The 16,353-nt window shown below is 32.1% G+C and overlaps 1 protein-coding gene across 1 annotated transcript in view; it reads left to right on the forward strand.

Annotated features, from left to right (window-relative positions):
- Positions 1-16,353, forward strand: part of LOC114340749 (probable peroxisomal acyl-coenzyme A oxidase 1) — a 91,640-nt gene that overhangs the window by 45,688 nt on the left and 29,599 nt on the right. The window contains exon 4 of the mRNA XM_050663595.1: positions 15,638-15,806. Coding sequence (XP_050519552.1) covers positions 15,638-15,806 — 169 coding nt within the window. The remainder of the gene's footprint in view (positions 1-15,637; positions 15,807-16,353) is intronic.

The following is a 16,353-nucleotide window of genomic DNA, read 5'->3' on the forward strand; positions in this document are numbered from 1 at the left end:
ACAGCCCGATCTATAATAAATTCCACATGTTCATTCATACTTTTCATTTGGCAACAAAAATAACTTCAAAAAACCATAAAATCGTTTATATAAGGTATATTTGTTAAAATCCCCTTAATATAAATATAAAAATAATATACCTTTTATAAAGGATTTTATGGTTTTTTGTAATAAATGGTATACAGCCAACTACAGGCAACATTTTTTTTCCTCGTGGATTTTTTAAAAATAACTTCTTCATTGTGAAGGTTTAACTTGGTTAACTTCTTCTTCATGTACCATGTCCTTTCAGAACGTTGGTTAGCATCATAGCTATCTTAATTTTATTCACTGCCACCCTAAATAGCATGATTGTATCAACACCATACCAATCTCGCAAGTTCTTCAACCATGAAGTTCTTCTTCGTCCTGGATTCCGTTTGCCTGCTAATTTTCCTTGCATAATATTTTGCGGCAACCTATATTTGGGACCTCTCATTACATGTCCGAAATACTCCAGCTTTTTCTGCTTGATGCTTTTTATAATCTCAGTAGTCTTTATAATCTCTATAAACTTTAATTTTAACGTTTTCCTCGTTGGATATCATCTTTTCATTAAATTGTATTTTTGTTTTTCTACTCAGACCTAAGTTATTTATCAAAAATATTCTCGATTTTTTCTCTTTACGGATAAATCTATAATAGACCAGGGCGCATCTGTAAAAATATTAGCACATTTGGATGTTGAGAGGTGACTCATATTTTTTTGCAGAAATTGCTTGAAAATTATTCATATAATAATATTTGAGTTATCCTCCCACTCAAAAAGGTCCGGAACATTTTTTAAATAATCAAAATGTCAAAAAATGAAGGAAAAATTCGAATTTTTCTTCATTTTTTGATTATAACTTTAAAAGTATTCAATTTCGAGAAAAGTTGCACCGACATAAAAGTTGCGTAATTAAATTTCCTACAATATAGCATTAACTGAAAATTTTAAAAATTTGCACCCCTGTTGCAAAATAGCAATAATTGCGAAAAAAACATAAAAAACAAGTATTTGCATTTTACGTTTTTCAACCATTTCTGCTACACTTAGGACCTTCATATTTCACCCAAAAAAACTTTATGGTATGATAAAACAATACTATAAATTTCATTAAGATGGGTTTAAAAGATTTTGCAAAATAAATTTTGCAATCCAGCTTTCTTGAAAAAAAATTATTTTTTCAAAATTTTGCAGCACTGAAAATAAAGCAGACAGCAAGTTGATTTTTTATGCATATAAAAGAATACTGTACCTTTCATTGGCAATTTGCATAATTAAAATCGGTTAACTACAACGGCGTCAGGAATTTTTTTAAATAAACTTTAATTTTTGGTGCTACGCGTAGGACAGCGGATACGTTCGCTCTGATTGGGCATTCCAATGACGTTTAATAATGATTGATAAATTTTAATTTTTAGTACATTTCGAAATAAATAAATAAATTTGTTTATTGCAAAATAAAAACACATACTCTGTCCTTTGAAATAATACTTTTTTTAGCAAAAACTTTCTTTGTTCATATATTTTAACTTATAGAATAAAACTTTATTATTTTTAAACATATATGCAATTGTTTAAACAATATTTCAAAAAAAAAATAATCAAATTAGTTTGATTTAAATTTGATTAATAGTTTGATTAGTTTGATTAGTGGAATTAAAATATTTAAATACAACAAAATATAGAGTAAGAAAATAATATATTAGATAAAGATTGCAAGAAATTTTGGTGGAAATCAACTTGTGTGAATCGAACACCGCTGTCCTGCGCGTAGCACCAGAAATTAATGTTTATTTAAAAAAATTCCTGACGCCGTGGTAGTTAACTGATTTTAATTTTGCAAATTGCAAATGAAAGGTACAGTATTCTTCTATTTGTAAAAAAAAATTAACTTGCTATCTGCTTTATTTTCGGTCCTGCAACATTTTGAAAAAATATCTATATAAATAGAATATTTTTTGCGAAAGCTGAATTGCAAAATTTATTTTGTAAAATCTATTGAACCGATCTTAATTAAATTTACAGTATTGTTTTATCATATCATAAAGTTTTTCTGGGTGAAATATGAAGGTCTTAAGTGAAGCAGAAATGGTTGAAAAACGTAAAATGCGAATACTTGTTTTTTTATCGTTTTTTTCGCAATTCTTGCTATTTTGCAACAGGGGTAACAATTTTAAAAATTTTTAACCAATCTTATATTGTAGGAAATTTAATTACGCAACTTTTATTTTAGTGCAACTTTTCTCGGAAGCGAATACTTTTGAAGTTATAATCAAAAAACAAAGAAAAAATCGAATTTTTAAACAATGTTCCATTTATTTAAACAATGTTCCGGACCTTTTTGAGTGGGAGGATAACTCAATTATTATATGGGTTAATTCCAAACAATTTCTGTAAAAAAATTAGAGTCACCTCTCAACGTCCATCTCAAAACAGATCCGTCCTGGACTATAAACTTTATTTGATAATATCTGAACCTTTGGTACCTTATAATTTTTTATGACCTTTCTCCGAAGCCGTATCTGAAACAAATAAACAAATTATGTGAGAATCTTATCTATCAAATCATGTTTACCTATGTTCATGGCATTGTAACAAAAACGTTCGAAATTTAAACTTGTTATTTTCTATCAATTATATTTTATGGCGATAATTATATTAGAGCAACAGTCTCTTGTTATAGATCAAGGCATTTAGCTCAAAATAAATTGATTTTTAAATACAGCATCCAGAGACTTGCCACTTTTTGCATTGTGCCCAGCATGGTGTTAGGAAAAAAGCCTACTATAGAAAAATAGGTGCAAATGCATAGTTGCATGTTAAAGTGCATAAAATGCATCCAAAAGTGCATAAATATGTCAAAATAAGTGTATTAAGGGCTAGATTTTATTACTCGAAGATATTGGTGTCGCTAAAGATGAATAAGTCATCAGGAGTGATCACCTGAGCACCTGGTGCTCAGGTTCACTGCGAAGACACGTTATCTGAAGTTTCGAGAGTTTTCAGCACTAAACTGATGCAAACGACTCCTCGTGGGTTTTTATGGTCGCTAAATAAGAATACACCAACACAACCGACCCCCTGTGCACCTGGTGCCCAAAAATCCTACAATCTCCAGAAGATAACATGTTTAACAGTGACCTTGTTTACCAGGTGGTCTGATGGCGTATTCGTATTCAGCGACCCCAAAAACCGCCTAATAAGCTATTTGTCTACATTCAAGGTCGAAAACCTAAACTTTAGACGATGACGTACACTAGCAGTGACTGTGGGCGTCAGGTGCCCGGGGGTCGGTTCTGATGGCGTATGCGTGTTCAGTAACCCCAAAAATCCCTCGAGTAATCTGTCTGCATCAATTTAGTGCCGAAATCCCTCGAAACTCCAGAAGATGACGTGACCTTAAACATTTCCATCATTTCCACCCATTTTTCTATAGTAGACTTTTTCCTGACATCATCCTGAACAAAATGCAAAAAGTTGCAAGTCTCTAGGTGCTGTATTTAACAAGTAATTGGACTTCGTAAGTCCTAGGTTTTCACCCAAAGTAATCGAAAGTAGAACTGGAAGTCGATATTTGCACGCTTCGTGTACTTTGCGTCGATCGATATACGATTTTACTAATTTTGAGTCATTTTGACTAAACTTTGGGTCATCATTGTTTAAACAGAAATGACTTCAAAACAGGAACTAAAGATTAAAACTCAACTTTTCAATACGCTTCCATTGATGTGTTACATGTACTTTTTCTGCGACTATAACGGCACTTCTGGTTAGAACTTTTCAAGCGGAAATGATATAAAAACCAAAACCAAAATTTGTTCTCATCTTGCTAAGGCACGTCGAATGATAGATCGCTTATACTATTTCGTTGCCTTTAGAACAGTTCATACGGTTGCAACTCTAAAACCGGAAGTCCGATGTCAAATTTCTCATCTTTAATACCATCCTTGGGTTATAAGCTTTCATTTGACACCTCATTTGTCATTCTACCTGGTATAATGACGGAGGAGTTATATTCGCGGTCGGACGGACTGACGGACAGACAGCCTAGGTCAAATATCTCACCTTTAGTACCATCCTTGGATTATAAGCTTTCATTTGACACCTCATTTGTAATTCTACCCGGTATAATGACGGAGGAGTTATATTCGCGGTCGGACGGACCGACGGACAGACAGCCTAGGTCGAACATCTCACCTTTAGTACCATCCTTGGATTATAAGCTTTCATTTGACACCTCATTTGTCATTCTAGCTGGTATATTGACAGAGGAGCTGTGATTACAGACAGACAGACGGACAAATGGACGTGGATAATTCAAAGTTTTCACATTTTTTCAAAATTGGGTGAAAACAAAAATCGATTTATTATGGTGTTTTTAGTGCTAAATGCCCTGGTCTATTAGTCGGTAGTTACTTTCTTTTTAGTCTCTAGGTGCTGTATTTAACAAGTAATTGGACTTCGTAAGTCCTAGGTTTTCACCCAAAGTAATCGAAAGTAGAACTGGAAGTCGATATTTGCACGCTTCGTGTACTTTGCGTCGATCGATATACGATTTTACTAATTTTGAGTCATTTTGACTAAACTTTGGGTCATCATTGTTTAAACAGAAATGACTTCAAAACAGGAACTGAAGATTAAAACTCAACTTTTCAATACGCTTCCATTGATGTGTTACATGTACTTTTTCTGCGACTATAACGGCACTTCTGGTTAGAACTTTTCAAGCGGAAATGATATAAAAACCAAAACCAAAATTTGTTCTCATCTTGCTAAGGCACGTCGAATGATAGATCGCTTATACTATTTCGTTGCCTTTAGAACAGTTCATACGGTTGCAACTCTAAAACCGGAAGTCCGATGTCAAATTTCTCATCTTTAATACCATCCTTGGGTTATAAGCTTTCATTTGACACCTCATTTGTCATTCTACCTGGTATAATGACGGAGGAGTTATATTCGCGGTCGGACGGACTGACGGACAGACAGCCTAGGTCAAATATCTCACCTTTAGTACCATCCTTGGATTATAAGCTTTCATTTGACACCTCATTTGTAATTCTACCCGGTATAATGACGGAGGAGTTATATTCGCGGTCGGACGGACCGACGGACAGACAGCCTAGGTCGAACATCTCACCTTTAGTACCATCCTTGGATTATAAGCTTTCATTTGACACCTCATTTGTCATTCTAGCTGGTATATTGACAGAGGAGTTGTGATTACAGACAGACAGACGGACAAATGGACGTGGATAATTCAAAGTTTTCACATTTTTTCAAAATTGGGTGAAAACAAAAATCGATTTATTATGGTGTTTTTAGTGCTAAATGCCCTGGTCTATTAGTCGGTAGTTACTTTCTAAATTATACGAAAACACGGAAAATTTTAAGATCGTCATCCGATAAAATAAACGTTTGATGACTATACAGGGTGATTGATTAGTAGGGCTCAATAGATCCGCTACAGTAATAGATGGCAATAAAAGTTAATAACAAAAATTGTAGCGAACTTTGAGCTTCACATTTTAAAATTAATTAGAATGTTACAGGGTGTTCGATAACATCGTGGCAGACCAAACTTATGTTTTTTTTAAATGGTACACCCTATATTTTATCTTATATTCGAAATCTTCTTAACTTCCCCATTACAAAAATATAAAGGTCTGCTATGTTATACAGGGTATTTACAAAGTTATAGCCAATTTTCTATGAAAATCGTAACAAGTTCAGCTCCCTGTATAAACAAAAATAAGCACAACAGCAATTATTTATTGATTCCATATTTTTTTATTTATGGTCAAAATTTTTAAAAATAATTGACATTGTTAATTTTCTTTATATCGAATACAGGGTGAGTTCAAACGCAAGTACATTATTTTCTCAGTAATTTTAAATGGAACACCCTATATTTTATATCACTATTGAAAAGTACCATTATCGTACTTTAGCTTGTATACAACATTTCCTATGTCTAAATTTATTAGTTTTCGAGTGGCCACCCAGATCACCAAAATTTAATAAACTGGACTGGTTTTTTTGGGGTTACGTAAAGAATGAAGGTTATAAAATATCTCCAACAACAAGGGATGAGATGAAAAATAGAATACAAAGTGTATTTCGAAGTGTTAATTTACAAATGCTTCGTAGTGTAAGTAACTCATTCAATGATCGTTTTTAGACTTAATTCATTTTGAACACCTTATGTAATTAAATATATAAAATATTTTACTAAAAGTAGATTTTAATTTTTTCGAAAATGTATTTTGTGTTCATGTTTTTTGTGTAAAATTTTTTACTGATAAATTATTTTTCGTCCTTTATTTGTTACATTGTTACATTTACATACAAAAGTAGTCTTTAATTGTTTTCAGAAAATGCTGTATTTTGTTTGTGTTTTTTTTTTGTAAAATTTATAACTAATAAATTATTTTTCTTTCTTTATTTGTTACATTTACATACAAAAGTAGTTTTTAATTGTTTCAAAAATGTTGTAAGTTGTGGTTGTGTTTTTTTTTTGTAAAATTTATTACTAATAAATTATTTTTCTTTCTTTATTTGCTACATTGTTACATTGATTACCGGATTTATAATCAGTAATCTTAAATTATCAGTTTTAAAAAATTCAGTCATGGCTTACTTAAAATTTGAAAAGATTTAGACCCCTAATTAATAATTTGCTCTGAAAAATGAAAATATCTCGAAAACTCATAAATTTAGACGTAGGGAATATTATACAAAAATTAAAGTACGATAACGGTACTTTTCGATAGGGACATAAAATACAGGGTTTCCATTTAAAATTACTGAGAAATTGCGTTTTGACTCACCCTGTAGTCGATAGAAAGAAAATTAGCAATATCAACCATTCTTAAAAAATTTCACAATCAACAAAAAAATATGGCACCATTAAACCATTGCTATTGTGCTTATTTTTATTTATACAGGTAGCTGAACTTGTTACGATTTTCATAGAAAATTGGTTATAACTAGACTTAGGCAAATATGCAAATTGCATATTTTGCATATTATGCATAAAATATGCAAAAATGTCAAATTTTGCATATTTCTATAAAAGTGTGCATAAAGTGCACATAACTTGAAATTTTAGATGTATAGATATTCATCAAATAAATCAAGAGTTTGGAAATCCGAATATTTAATTTTGTTTCAATATCTCTAGATATTTATTGTAGTTTTCTCCTTGAATAAGGGTTCCAAAATCTGTTTATACCTCTAGAACTTTTATGGGGACGGTCAGTTTTAGAAATCAATTATGTTGTAAAATTGGAACCGGTAACACCTGAAACTACCGAAAATAAACACTGCTTCAAACTTGGATAAAACCTACATCTACGGATAAGGAAAAGGTTTACTGATCAATTTGTGGTAAAATTGGAAGTACTATATAATTGTGTGTTATATTATTTTATACGAGAATATTTTCTAATATGTGCTGACACAAGGCAAGTTCGAATAAATCGATATATTTCTTATTTTCTCAGGCATTTTTTAAATTTCTTGTGATGAAAAAATAGGATCTAAAAAATTCAAATCATTCAATAATGTATTGAAAAGTCGCTTAACATTGTTTTCTCTTACAATAACCTTTAGTTGTGTGCTTAGATTTAGGCTCGTATTATTTTTTCTTAGATAAACAAACAAAAACCAAAAATCTCCTGTACATATTTGGGGGACCTTCCTGCTTTAACAGTCATATTATCTTGATATTTTCAAGATTCCTGATTTTAATTGTTATGAAAATAATTACCAGGTCCTTTCTGAAGTACTTAGTTCAAGTAGGTACTAGGTGGGAACTCTTAGTTAGGACACTCTTAATGTGAAAGCGAAGATTACCGTAAATTTGAAAAATGCCCCAATAACATCGGTTGATGTAGACAGAAGTTTTTCCATTTAAAAAATATATTGTAATATGTACCTATTCAGAAGCCATAAGTTTTTGTTAAAAAATTTAAACAGCATTTAATCATTTAGTGTTAGCACAATTCGAAGTAATATCATTTATTTGTCAAAATACTTAAATACATAGTTAAAACAAATTATTTACGAACTATATAATATATCTACGAATATAATCTGTACAATTTATAAGACTATACAAATCAAAGAAAATACCATTTTATAAATGCAATAAACACAATTTATTTGTTTTTATGCCAAATTGCAAATACAATGTGACAACTGTCAGATTTAACTAAAATGTCATGTCACTAAAATGTGTATTATCACGGCCTTACATTCTTTTCTATTATTTGTGACGCACTGAAAAATGCTCATGAAAAGAAGCATAAATACCTAAGCTTAGTTTGCAAAATAAATAAAAAATATTAATTACTATAAATTATGAAGATATTTTAAATATGTTTGTAAATAAAACGGATAATACTTTCTGAGTTGTTTAAATATATGTATTTATATTTTTTTTTATTTTCATATGCATATTTTCTAGATAAACATGCATATTTTTGTATAAAATACTGCATATTTATGCGCATAGTTCATACGTTTTTATTTGCATATTTGCCTAAGTCTAGTTATAACTTTGTAAATACCCTGTATAACATAACAGACTTTTATATTTTTGTGATGGGGAAGTTAAGAAGATTTCGAATATAGGATAAAATATAGGGTGTTCCATTTACAAAAACATAAGTTTGGTCTGCCACGATGTTATCGAACACCCTGTAACATTCTATATAATTTTAAAATGTGAAACTCAAAGTTGTAACAATTTTTGTTATTAACTTTTATTGCTATCTATTACTGTAGCGGATCTATTGAGCTTTACTCCACTAATCAATCACCCTGTATGGTTATTAATTACGTTTTGTTATATTTTAAATATTTTGGTTCAATTTTATTATAGTGGAATTGAAAAAAAAAATAAAAAATGTAAACTACCTTCTAGCAAGGAAGAAGAAGAAGAATACGAATTTGTATCTTGAGATGAATATTTTATTCTTGTTTATTTAAAGTGCTGTATTTGATACGGATCTTTAGTAATTAAAGTTAATTAAATCTTGATCTTATACGCCACAAGATTTTGTAACACAGCACACTGACCCTAAATGTTTCATCAACAAATAATAATAAAATCGTATATACATATTCAGCTTGGAAATGATAGTTTATGAATAATACAGTATATTATAAGTTTACTGATAAGAGTATGTATTTCTAAATATATCCAAATTTATCTCTATACACAAAATGTATTCAATTGTCATAATTTTATCGAAAAATACATTTTTTAATTTTTAAGTTATTATAGAACGTGCAATAATGATAATGAACACTTCAGTTACGTACATATCGAAATCAAAGTACTGATCAAAAATATTAATACCTAATACGTAAGACACTTGAATACTTAACCTTGCTGCAAGCTAAAATATTCGATAACAGTGTATTCAAAGAAATTGGGTCCCATGAATAAAACGTAGCAAACAAAAAAATGCGGTTTAGTAGTCTTTAGTCTAGTCGCAACATAGCGGGTCCCGTGGGAAATTCTAGCTCGTCGTGATTTGATGGTGGTATTATAGGTTTTTTGGGTCGCTGAATCCAATGGAAGTAGTCTGGAAGCCCAAATATGGTGCGTTTAATTGTTATTAACAAATTATGGTAAAATTAGGTATTTTTCAGGTATTATTAAAAGCCCTGTAAAGAAATTGATAGTGTTAAGGCCTTCTCTGGTGTATTTTTGGTTGCTGAACCGAATGCGACTAGTCGCGATTCCTCAAAATATGTTCTTATTTTGTTAATAACAAAATAATTGTTTATTCGCCGAAAAGCTCGAAATAATGCGCTATCTACAGCAAGTTTGTAGTCTTTTTCATAGTATTTTTATACGCTAAATCGATTGCCACTAGTCGTGATAGCTTAAACCACGTTCCGACTTTGTTATTAATAAATTATTGCAAAAATAACGGTTTATAGTACGTATACTCACGGTTGTTGCTCTAAATTTTATAAAACCACTTGGATTGACATGAAATTTGACATACACGTAGCTAACATGTCGACAAGTGATATTGTGCCGATGTATGCTTTTACCCTGGGGGTGAGTTTCACTCCTTTTCGGAGGTGAAAAAAGAAACCTTTAAAATAAGTCCGGAAGTGGATAATCTAATTAATTCTAAGCAACTTTTGTTCTATACAGTTTTTTCACTAAGTCAATACTTTTCGAGTTATTTGTGAGTGAATATGTTCATTTTTCCAACAAAGAAAAACACGTTTTTAGTGGTTTTATAAGCACTTTCGAACTGATGAAACTTACAGATCATATAAATACAACATAAGTAAAGAAACTTGTGAAAAGGTAACGATTAATTTCATTTGAAGTGCTAATTGGGGGGTGATTTTCCCGGTTTTTTTACCAAAAAAAAGCGACAATCTTTATTTTGAGCGTAACTTGCTTATTTTTGATACTAGATACCTTTTTAAAAAACAAGAATAAAGTTTTTTTTAAGCTTTAAAAAAGTTGTAATGAGTTTTCCTCAAAAAGTGCTTCATTTTTTGGTTATTTTATGTTGAAATATTCAATTTGGAATTTGACGAATATGAACCTGTTGTTCATTAGCTACAACTCCGCTTCTACTGGGTCTATGGATCTCACACATACACCGTTATTTTTTTCACTTTTTTAGTCTATATTTTTGCTAAGAAATTTTTTTTTGGAAAAATACTTACTTTTTGAGTTATTTGCGAAAAATCGTCTAAAAACGTGTTTTTTGTTGAAAATAAACACATGCACTCGCAAATAACTCGAAAAGTATTGACTTAGTGAAAAAACTGTATAGAGCAAAAGTTGCTTAGAATGAATCAGTTTATCCACTTCCGGACTTATTTTAAAGGTTTCTTTTTTCAGCCTCCAAAAAGGGTTGAAACTCATCCCCAGGGTAAAAGCACACATCGGCACAATATCACTTCTTTTATTTGACTTGTTAGCTACGTGTATGCCAAATTTCATGTCAATCCAATTGGTTTTTTAAAATCTAGATCAAAAACCGTCAGTAAACGTACTAGAAACCGTTATTTTTGCAATAATTTATTAATAACAAAGTCGGAACGTAGTTTAAGCTATCACGACTAGTGGTAATCGATTAAGCGTATAAAAATACTTTGAAAAAGAGTACAAACTTGCTGTAGATGGCGCATTATTTCGAGCTTTTTGGCGAATAAACAATTATTTTGTTATTAACAAAATAAGATCATATTTTGAGTAATCGCGACTAGTCGCATTATATTCAGCGACCAAAAATACACCAGAGAAGACCTTAACACTATCAATTTATTTACAGAGCTTTCGATAATTCCTGAAAAATACCTAATTTTCCATAATTTGTTAATACCAATTAAACGCACCATATTTGGGCTTCCAGACCACTTCCATTGGATTCAGCGACCCAAAAAACCTATAATACCACCATCACGGCAAAATCACGGCGAGCTAGAATTTCCCACGGGAGCTAGCTTTATCCCGTAGTGTCTTGCCATCGATTTTTCGAAAGGTTTTCATCTCTGCTGTTTCTAGCAACCTTTAACCTTTTTGTCCTCTCTGTATCAAGTCGTGTTTCTGTCGCATATTTCATTATTGGTCTGATGACTTTTTTTTGTAAATTTTGCCTTTCATTTATTAATTTTAAGTTTTCGGCCTACATTTCTTCTTCTTTCCACGTATTCCTTCCGTTGGTATTCTTTTGGTTAGTCTCGTGTTTGGAATCCTTTGAATATGTCTCCACCATCTCAGTATTTGCGATTTTATAATCCGTAGGATATTCGGTTCTCCATACAACTTCTCTAGTTCTACATTTGGTCTTTTTATCCACATTCCGTTCCATAGCTTTCCTCCATATATTTTCCTGAGGACTTTTCTTTCCCGCACTTGGAGCATGACTTATTCGGATTTGTTCATCGTTATTGCAAAAAAGCTCTCTGGGATAAACGACTAATATAACTTTTAAACTAATTAATGGATCTATCTGAAATTTGAGGGTTTGTTAAGGACCACATTACTCAACTTTGTGCGCAATAACAAATATCTAAAAAGTTTATTTTTAGAATAGTTATAAACAATTAACGATTTTGCGTTATTTTGTAGTTTTCGAAGCAACGTGTACAGGTTTTAGCCATTCTAAACCTTTCTTATGTTTTGACAGATAAAGTTTTGTCATTTTACCTTTTAAGCTTCTATTCCGATGTGTGAGTTGCCGGAATTTAATTGAAATGAATGTAATAAAAAGGAAGGAAAGGTCGATGTTAGCGACGGCCAAGGGGTGTGACCCGATACGTATGCCTGTCGAGCTGTGACTCAAGAAAAAAACCACAAACGATAAATATGTTTGTGTTTCTTTTACTTTAACCAGCTGTCAATAAATCACTAGGTCTGGCGTACACTTTTGTAGTTTTAAGAAAACAATTTCGATGCATTAAGTGAGTTGTTGACATAATGGTCTGATATGATAACTAATTTATGTGGGTGAGAAAACAGATGTTGACAGAGTGAAGCCATGTCACTCTTAACATTTTTGTATTTAATTTAATGTGAATTTCGAATGACTAAGTTGTTTCGCTTTTGAGAAAAAATATTAAAATTAAAATTAGCGAAAATAGTAATTAAAGCGTATCGCTATACTTCTTAATGGTTAGCAAAAACCTAAAAAAGGGTATTTTTACACTAAATTGTTAATAATTAAAAAAATACGCCGAAATCTCTACAGAAAACATAATATATAGGTTTTCTTTATATAGGCTAATAATCACTAAAAAAAATTCAGATACCTGGATTTTTTTATTATTTTTTTTATTATTATTATACAATGATTTAATTATTTTTGATCGACTAAGTAGTGTTGCTATAAGCCTAAAGCCAAAAAAATGAAGTGCTCGATAAGTTTTATTTAGATTTTCTTTTGAACACCGTGGGGTCTTTGTTTTTGCTTATTTGCCGGTACTAATTACTCTAATTAGGCTATCATTAAGTTGTAAAAAATGTATTGTTTAGTGTAGCCAGATAATTCCCGGCTGTATGCTTTCAGACACACTCTCAGCATTTTAAAAATAAAAGAGCGTTATTTAGGTTAGGTATCTAAGGCGACAATACTATCGATAGATAACACTTGTGAATTCTTAAGCCCTGATATAATAGTGCAGACAGCAATTGTAAACAAATTCTCTCACGTCTGCTTTTCTCGCAACCTTTTTGTCCTCTTCTTTCATAAATTTAAAATATTTTTTAAAATGAGGTAAAAGTGACATTGTTCACTTTTGAAATTGGAATTCTCGAAGTTAACAAGTCATCGCAAAGGTACTGGATAAAAAGTGGCTGCTCGCTTTTTTCAGTCCCTAAGCACTGCACCATTGTCAATTGAGGCTGTCGACGTGAAAAGGGCACATAGGCTTATGTGCCCTTTTTAGACAGAAGGGCTATTTAGGTCCACCATGTTTTCCCCTTTACAATGTTATAACTTTCATGTATTTATCTTTAAAAATAAGGTTGGTGGAACTGTTTGAATATTAATGTGCAGCCTGTTTTTTCACTCATGTGATTATTTATAGATGGTTTCTGCAGGTGTTTTGTATTTGAGTGAGGTTAAAGTACCGGTGTTGTTATCGTCTTGCGAGTTTTATTGTTTTCACCCATTTTAAAAAAATGTGAAAACGTTTAATTATCTCTGTCTGTCCGTCCGTCCGTAAACACAATTCCTTCTCATTATACCAGGTAGAATGACAAATGAGGTGTCGAATAAAAGCTTATAACCTAATGATTGTATTAAAGGTGAGAAATTTGACATCGGACTTCCGGTATTAGATTTGTAACTGGAAGTACTGTTTAATAGTCGCCGAAATAGTACAGGTGATATATTATTATTTGACGCTCCTTAGCAAGACGAGAACAAATATATAGTTCCGGCTTCATGCCTGTCTGTCCGGAAACAGTTTCAGATGGTCACTACAACTAAATGTCCCAGACGAGATGTGAACCAGAAGAAAGTTGAGGATGTTACAAGCCGTTTCAAATTCCTAAATAAAGGTGATAGGTTTGTTCCAACACGACCGAGAACTGTCACAAAACGGTAACGCTCCTGCGCAGTAAACAAAATCCGTTCCAACAAAAATACAATTGTCATCGGATCGTCCTTCCCACTATTCCAACAAGAATTGTGATCTTTCAGTGACGGTTTCGTGATGATCATTTCAGTAATCGGGCCATAATCGGGCAAATACATTTTGCCCGATTTTTGGGTAGGCCACGCCAGCAAATTACATATACCTATTCGCGGTGTGCAAGTACCTACTTGGAGGGGATACGAGAAACGATCGTGCGCGAAAAGCGGAAAAATGTTGCAACTTTCTTAAATAATTCATGTTGTCAATTGAAATTGTCAAATTGGCGTATATTTCATTCCTACTGTCATTGAAGAAGAAAAATTATATGTTACTCCACAATATTGATATGATATGCATTTATTTTATAAAAGTAAATTTATTAATTGCATTTTGCTGGCAGTACTTCATTTTAATAAGTAATTTTATTTGCTACATACAATTGTTTACCTTTTAATAACTTAACCTCAGTCTTACTTTTTCTTCTTACAATTTTTTTTGGGCTATGGCCTTGACAATTATCCAGCAACCAGGACCAATATGATTGGTCAATATAATTAAAAGTGCGAAACAAGTTGCCGAGCTATGAAACCAGGTGTCGCTTTTCCGAACTTGCACGGTCCCAATATAGCTACGTATAATACCTACATAATATGCAAATATAAATGTACTTTTATGTATAAAAATACTTAGAAGGTAACTGTAACAGATTTACATTTAATTATATTTTTAAAAGTAAATAAAATTATGAACTAAAATATACAAATAGTTTACATATTTTATTATTTATAGAGCAGATTTATTCTTCTCTCTTTGCTTTGTGCATTGTCGGTTACAATTCTATAATTATGTTACAAGTGGCAACGAGGCTCGGCGAAGGCCTGTTTGAATCGGGCCTATACCCCAAGCATAGCACGGCAATATAAAAATCATTGCTCGGCAAGCTGCTTTACTTCAAACGCTTTTTGTACGGAGATCTTAGTGAGCGAAGTCGGCCAGGTCCGAGCGGGCCTATTAATGATATTTAAAATGCCTGAATACGATTCGATGCTTTCTATGATAATATATAACAAAGTTGTCTTAACGGACGCTAATATGTTGAGTGATTTAGTACATTTAAAAGTTATTTACATGCTTTGACATAATTTTTGAATATACATATATTTTTCAATTTTGAAGCTCTTAAAATTATTGGGTAGGCCCGGCCTATCTTGCCTACCCCTAAAAGCCGCCACTGCATACCGCATGTTAGTGGTTAAGGGTTAAGCAATTCTTGGTCCTTCTGTGTGTGACCACGTTCCTACTCCATATGTTAGCACTAGTCTTATCAGTGTTTTATAGATGGTCAATTAATTTTTCTGGGTAGTTTTGAGGCCATATGTCTTTTCAAGCCATTGTAGTAATAAACAGAAATATCAAGCTCAAATCAAAAAAGTCTTGGTTCACTAAAGATTGTATTGTAGTCATTGTTTTTTATTTCAGAGAAATTCTGGGGGGACAACTTGGATCTGCAATCTTGAAAGATGGTAATCCGTTGACTCTTCATTATGTAATGTTCATACCTACTTTGATGGGACAGGGAACTGTCGAACAGCAAGCAGAATGGATACAAAAAGCATGGTCCTGTGATATAATTGGAACATACGCACAAGTTAGTATAATAATATTACATAGGATAGAAATAATTTTTAATTATATAAGAAGAAGTCCATAAACTCTTCCATTCTTATTTCCGCTGTTAGTATTCTTGCGTCGACGATACAGTCCTGCTTGCCAGTAGTATCGATGAACTTCAGCATCTTATGGACAGAGTATAAAAAACGAGTGAAGAAAGAGGACTCAACCTCAACATAAACAAAACAAATTGGATGCTGGTCAGCAAAACTCAAAAATCTGCCAGACAATTGAAAATAAAAAACCAATTAATTCAACACCTTAACTCGTATATACCTTGTAACAGCCGTCCACTCGAAATATGATCAAACAACTGAAATACGATCTAGAATTGAAAAGGCCAGAGCAGCATTTAACATGAGAAATATATTCACCCATTGCGACATATCTCTCCCACTAAAAATATGGCTGCTAAAATGATATGTTTCGAGTCTTGATGTATGGCGCAGAGGCCTGGACAATAACGGAAACATTAATGAGGAAGCTGGAGCGATTCGAAATGCGGGTGTACCGACGTATCCTCA

The sequence above is a fragment of the Diabrotica virgifera genome, chromosome 10, assembly GCF_917563875.1.
Source record: "Diabrotica virgifera virgifera chromosome 10, PGI_DIABVI_V3a".
NCBI lineage: Eukaryota > Metazoa > Arthropoda > Insecta > Coleoptera > Chrysomelidae > Diabrotica > Diabrotica virgifera.